The sequence below is a fragment of the Papaver somniferum genome, chromosome 5 (assembly GCF_003573695.1).
Source record: "Papaver somniferum cultivar HN1 chromosome 5, ASM357369v1, whole genome shotgun sequence".
Classification (NCBI taxonomy): Eukaryota; Viridiplantae; Streptophyta; class Magnoliopsida; order Ranunculales; family Papaveraceae; genus Papaver; species Papaver somniferum.
Window position 1 is genome coordinate 215,266,853 of NC_039362.1, and position 7,076 is coordinate 215,273,928.

At 37.9% G+C, this 7,076-nt stretch overlaps 1 protein-coding gene across 1 annotated transcript; it reads left to right on the forward strand.

Moving 5' to 3' along the window:
- Positions 1-340: 340 nt before the first annotated feature.
- Positions 341-6,273, forward strand: LOC113284620 (protein NLP9-like). Its single transcript, XM_026534132.1, has 5 exons — positions 341-1,835; positions 2,473-2,517; positions 2,637-3,377; positions 4,268-4,391; positions 4,997-6,273. Exons 1-5 carry the CDS (start codon positions 858-860, stop codon positions 6,064-6,066), a joined length of 2,958 nt encoding a protein of 985 aa, XP_026389917.1. The 5' UTR covers positions 341-857; the 3' UTR covers positions 6,067-6,273.
- The last annotated feature ends 803 nt before the right edge of the window (positions 6,274-7,076 follow it).

A 7,076-nucleotide genomic window follows, 5' to 3' on the forward strand; every position in this document is an offset into this window, starting at 1 on the left:
CAGTGGCAGATACTAACCAAAGTTTAAACACTTAAAATGACGAGCCAATTATATCCCAAATAACCCTAATGTGAAACCAAAAAAACAACAAAAAAGTTGAAACCAATTATATATCACAAAAATCAAAACCAATTATATAAATAAACTATTAAAATCACCATGTTGGTCAATAAAAAATTTACTAGCCAAACCAACTAAACCATTTGCTTCATTTTCTTTCCATTTCTATAATTAATTTGACATAGATTTACTAAAAATATTACAGAAAAATCAAAATCAAACCAAGGGACAATTTCAAAAATCTTATATATAAGTCCATCATCAACTTAATTCTTCAAAGTACAAAACAACTAACAAAGAGATCAAATCAACAAAGATTTCCCTTTTTAGTAAAATTTTCAGGTACTAATTTATTTTTATTTTTTTACCGTACTAAATATCGCCGCAATTTCCTAGGGTTTTCGTTTCAGTACTAGTATAACAAAGTCCTCTCTCTGCTTCGAGGGTATACATCGGCAAAATCTCGTCGTCTTCTTCTTCATAATAAATTTAGTCGGTGTTGGCTTGATTTAGCGTGTTTCAATTTCTATCTCAAGTTGCAGAAAAATCAAATCTCTGAAGTTTTCTTTCAATTGAAAACTTTGATTTCTTCTTACAGAGGGAGGGTTTTCTGTTTGATTCACTAGTCTTAATATCGTTTTGGTCGGTATTCTTATCGATGAAGGTTTAGATTTCCTATCAATAAAGGTTATTTCTGGAGTTATCTGCAGATGGGGGGCTATAAAATCTGAGCTATTCTGCAAATCTCAAACCAATGAGGAAAGGATTAGGTTTTCTGAGATAAAGGGGCTTTGGAAATGGAGTTTAATTACCCAGTTAGAGATAAGGGTGTGAATTATTGGGCTTCTTCTTCTTCTTCTTCATCAGCTCCTGTTCATATCGATGGGGGTTTCTTAGATAGTAGTAATCAGATTTCAATGGATTCGTTTAATAATTTCTCAGGCTTGATGAATTTCGATTATAGTGGTGGAGATGGTGAATTCTGTAGTGGTGGTTCTCCTGATTGTTTTTCTGTTCCATCAATTTCTGATGGATTTGTAACTTTCAGTCCGTTGAATTTCACTTCACAGAGTTCATGTGTATTTCCTATGATTGATGGTGATGGTGATGGTGGTGGTGGTTGTTCTCCTGATGCGGCGGCCTTCTCTGATAAATTGGTGTTTCAACAAGTTGATGATACTACACAAGTTGATTTGCCATTGAATGAATCTACAGATGTGAATGATTCTGATGGGGGGCAATTGAGTAATAACGAATTGTCTCCGGTGAGAATGAGTGATATGATGGTGGATGTTGTGATTCCGAGGCCGCTTTCATGGACATTTTCTGAAAGAATGCTCAAAGCTTTGGGGATGTTTAAAGATTCGTCTGGAGGTGGTATTCTTGCTCAAGTTTGGGTACCTGTGACACAAGGAAATGAGATTGTTTTAAGTACTTGTGAACAACCTTATTTGTTAGATCAAATGCTTGAAGGATATCGAGAAGTATCGAGGGGCTTTACATTTCCTGCTAAAGAGAAGCCTGGTTGTTATCCTGGACTTCCTGGCCGTGTTTTTAGTTCTAAATTGCCTGAATGGACTTCTAATGTTATGTATTACAATATGGTTGAGTACTTGCGCGTGAAATATGCAATTGATCATGAAGTTCGTGGATCTCTTGCGTTACCTATTATCAATCCGGAAGACCAGTCTTGTTGTGCTGTTCTTGAGCTTGTCACTGTGAAAGAAAAATCTAATTTTGATCCTGAGATTGAGAATGTTTGCCGCGCTCTTCAGGTCAGTTTTGCTTTCCTTATATTTATGCTTCTAGTTTTTTCTTCGTTATAGTGATGTTTATTTAGTCAAGCTCATTGATTTAAAGTCTATTCGAATCTCATGTCTGAGCTTTAAATGGTGACATACTAACTTGTTTATTATCGGAAGCGAAGGATATCGTAATATGCGTAACAGATTCTAGGTTTTTTATAGTTAAACTACTAGCCGAGGTTCGACTAAGTTCTACTTGGGGAGATCAGAACTGTAATGAACTGTTGATTGTTAAGGTCTTTGCACGTTGATGGCATGTGTAGCTTAACTGACATCAATCCTCAATCCTCATTTGATGGAAAAGACTCATGAAAGAGTAAAGATTTAAGTCCATTTAGTGAATTTTTTTTGTTGATAATATTTCCACCTATCACTGAATTTAGTACATATCTGGTATTTCTTCTGTAATTTCTGTTTCCGCATTACTTAGTTTCTGTGTGCATTTCACCATTAACTCCTGTAACTTTGTGATTACTTGTTACCAAGTTTTTACAACTCATCCTCCCCCATCCTTATTTTCCGGTACCTTAATACACTCCCCACATGTATGGAAAACTATCCTTATAATCTGAACTGTATCCTGCTTTCCCTGCTTGATCTTTTGCAGTCTGTGAACTTGAAGACCATCGCACCACCTCGAGTTCATCCACAGGTATGTATTAAGCACATGTCTTGCCAGTTTAAGAGCTAATGGAAAGTGGCGTTATAACCAGAATTTATGTTGTTCTGAGGAATCTAATTGCTAACTACAAGGTAATTATTGTTTTGCAGTGCTTCTCAATGAACCAAAGAGCTGCGCTGGCAGAGATAGTTGATGTGCTAAGAGCTGCTTGTCATGCACATAGACTACCATTGGCTCTGACATGGATTCCTTGTAGCTACCCGGACGTGGCAAAGAATGAACATATTGAGATGTCTTTGCGAGAGAATAAAAATAGTTCTAGCGAAAAAAGTGTACTGTGTGTTGAGGATACTGCGTGCTATGTGAATAACACAGATATGCAAGGGTTTGTGCGTGCATGTACAGAACAGTTCCTCGAGAAAGGACAAGGTATTGTTGGTAGAGCACTTCAATCGAATCATCCTTTCTTCTCCCCTGATGTAAAGGAATATGCTATCAGAGATTACCCTCTGGTACATCATTCACGCAAGTATGGTCTGAATGCTGCGGTGGCGATCAGGCTAAGGAGTACTTACACCGGCGATGATGATTACATACTCGAGTTTTTTCTCCCTATCAATTGCACAGGGAGTTCGGAGCAACAACTGTTGTTAAATAGTCTCTCTAACACAATGCAAAGGGTTTGTAGGAGTTTGCGAACCGTCTCAAATGCAGAACTAGTAGGTGTTGACGAATCAAAACTAGGAATTCAAAAGGGAGCACCAATAAACTTACCATCTAGTGTGCTGTCCGGTAATCCAAATTGCCGATCAGATTCAGCTGAAAGGCTGCCTTTGCACCTGTCTGATGCTATGAGTGATGGCACTGAAGCTGACAGGTCCTCTGATCAGGTGATTATATTTTCATCATCCCTTTGTATGTATTCTTATCTTTCCTGTTCGATTGTAATGGAAGGGTGGTAGTTGTTCAATTTTCGGAAGTTTGCACGTCATCAACTAAGGTAGCTTGTGAGTCTCATTTTCTCACTCAAAACCTGGATCTTTTTGTGTGCGTGTGTGTTTTTATGAGATTACCAGGCTTTCTCATCTGACGATGACGTCATAGTATGTATGATATTGTTATCTGTTGGTCCCAACAGTGAGTCTGCTAAAGTGAATTCCTGTCCGATGGTTGTGGAGCTATTATCTGGAAGGGACGTTAAATCGGTCCATTCCATATGGTTGGAAACTGCTTTTATAATCTATTCATATTACTCTCTGTACATGGTTTCTTTTTCACCGATGAATTTCTTAGGCTCGATAATAGAGTTCTTTATGTGAAGTGTGAACATGATTTTCATTCTTGAAGTGTCGCATTGAAGAATAATCCGGGGTTAACAGTAATCTAAAAACAAAAGGCACCGGATGAAGTTACGTAATGAAACTTTGTTTTTTCAGTACTTGGAAAATCTTCTTATATACAATTGGTTGAGGTCATACAATTATAGTATTGATTGGATGAGGTTTTCACTCCGAATATCAGCATGGTGTAGTGTAGCGGTTTCCTATTTTATTGTTTAATTGATTCTTTGCAGTCTGGGTTTCTCCAGTTCGTTGCTTATCCAGTTAAATGTTTATATCTGAATGTTTTGTGAATCTTGTTGGCCCATAAAATCTTAGCAATCCAAAAACTCCCCTTGAATTGTTGGTTGTGATTCGTTTCATTAGTTTTTGTTTCCTTACCCATACGATGTTACATATATTTTATATATATGCTGACTATGCCTTAATTGATATTTTAGACGGTGAGCGGCTTAAAAAGACAGCGGGAGAAAAGGCAAACTACAACTGAGAAAAATATCAGCTTAAGTGTTCTTCAGCAATACTTTTCTGGAAGCCTCAAGGATGCAGCAAAAGCTATTGGTGGTAAGGGTGCTTGTTGCACATTTGTCCATGTGTTTCTTGTTCCAATTTTTCTACACTTGATCAATATGACTAGACTATGTATAATTTTCGATTCATTACAATCTGGGGGGAGCCAGGGTGATAATAAGTCTTACCCTAATCTTCCTACTCCATGCTTATTTAGTTTTTCCCACATGTCTGTGAAACTATATTGGTATGTCTGAAATTCTGGATGCTGAAACTATCTGATTTTGGAAACTTATACTGGATCTGTAGAAACAAGTGCTAAAATTTGATAACCACACCAAATGGGAAAAGAAGTCTGCCATGTCGATTAGACGCTTTTCCGTCTTAACCTGAATCTCTTGAACGCACATTACGATTCTTTCACAATTTTATTTAAAGCAATGACCAAATAAAACGCTAACTTAGGTATAATTAGAAGAAATTTTGCATCCCGGACAATCTTTTTTCATTTCTTTTTGTTAATCTTTCCAATCTTCTTTGCTTAGGTACGTGTTGGTTTAAAATGAATGGCATGGTATTGAAAGTCTTGTTGTCATGTTATGTTCACGTTTGCTTTATGAACTGTGAAACCATTAATTATTGGATCCTTGTATCTGCAGTATGCCCAACTACGTTGAAACGGATATGTAGACAGCATGGAATCTCGAGATGGCCATCTCGCAAAATAAACAAGGTGAATCGATCTTTAAGGAAAATAAAGACCGTGATTGATTCAGTCCAAGGAGTTGAAGGAGGGTTGAAGTTTGATCCTATCACTGGGGGGCTTGTAGCAGCAACCACCTTCACCCCAGACCACGATGCACACAACAGCTTTTTCTCACACAAACAACAGACTACTAGAAATTCAGATTCAGGAGGCCAAGATGTAATTTCAGTTAGTTCAGTTCCTTACATCGAGTGTGAGAACGGTATCGTGAAGTTGGAAGATGATGGGTGCACAATGGGTAGATCCCAACTTGGGAGTATAGGTCGTATGCTTCTTAATCATACTTGCAAAGCGGAGAAAGGGAACTCCAATATCCCTCTTGTTGAACTAGGCTCCGGACCGTTACAAGAAGTTGGCGTTGAAAGTATGCCTTGGGAATCTATTGAAGATGTCTCACAAAGCTCTTATTTTGCAAAACGGAGGTGTGAAGGGTGGATTTCGAATAATGGAGGTGCATGTACTGTTGAGACCACTTCTAAGTTAGCAGTTGATGAGATGGATATGGGCATTGAGGCGTATGATGGGGTAGTTGAGCACAACCAACCAACATGTTCAGACACGACTGGTTCATCCAACTGTTCAGGCTCAATGGTGAATGGCTGCACATCCAGCTCCCTGCACACTCAGAATACTTCTAAAAGCAAATCATCTGCAAGTAGCGAATCTGCAATTACAGTGAAGGCTACTTATAAAGAAGATACAGTGCGTTTCAAGTTTGAACCTTTCGCTGGATGCCAGCAGTTGTTTGAAGAAGTAGGAAAGAGATTCAAATTATCAACTGGGACATTTCAGCTCAAGTACTTGGATGATGAGCAAGAGTGGGTTATGTTGGTGAGTGAATCTGATTTAGAGGAGTGTTTGGAGATACTAGAAACTATCGGGTCTCGCAGTATGAAACTTGTTGTACGTGATGTTCCTTGCGTAATGGGTAGCTCTGTCAGTAGCAATTGCTTGATCACATGAGATGGTTGAAATTTCGCGAGAACAAGTTTTCATCCGGAACCGGTAAGATTGTCTCTAGGGCTAAGGCAGATCTAGAATCACTTTTACCGGTTGGTTTTTGTTGTTGGGAGGGATTCATAATATCCCTTGGTTGATGTAAAAAATATACATATGTACATTCTCTTAGGAAGGAATAATAATGCATCACAGTACTGCGCTGTTGTTTTATGTACAGAATGATAAAAGCTTAGGTTCATAGAGAGTTATGGAAGAACAAGAACCCGTTTTTCGGCAAGGTTCTGTGATTTTTCTTCATTTACTTTTCAGAGTTCCATCGTTTTGTTTTATTTTCTGAATATCAGAGATGAAGAATCCAGGGTCATCTTTAGCAATTTCCCTGGATTCCACAATTCTTCTTGCCTCTCAACCCTATTTCATGGACTACCCTAAATCTTGGGGGCTAACTCTTAAAGGAAAGTTCTTCAATTTTGAAACTGGGCAATTGCACACATGTTTATTAGTGGGAAGAAGAAGAGGGAAAATGTTCTTGATTAATATTGCAAAATCATGAAAAAATAAATAAATTTTACACGACAAGATTATCTCTAAACACTTCTCAAAAGTGAAAGGATCCTTTCACACTTTTATTATCACAACCCAAACCGTAAAGGATTTGAAGATAATATTTTGAGGATACGTTTCTCGTACCATGCTCTATATGCTTATCAAAAATGAGAGCATTCCGCCTCGCATTCTATCGGTCTTGAGTTCAACGGCCAGAAACTCATTGATTTTCAACGGCTCGTTTTCATAGTAGTAGATGGTGGTGTTATACTTCTCGGAATACGCTCATTTTTGGTAACAACATAGAGCTTTGTACTAGTAACATATCCACAAAATATTAGCTTCAAATACGTTGGGGTTTGGTTTTTATTCGCAAAAATGACGGTCAACGTATGAGATAGTGTGATGATAAAAGTGTGACGTAATCCCCCCCTTTGGAAAATACCACCATTTACTAGAATATACTA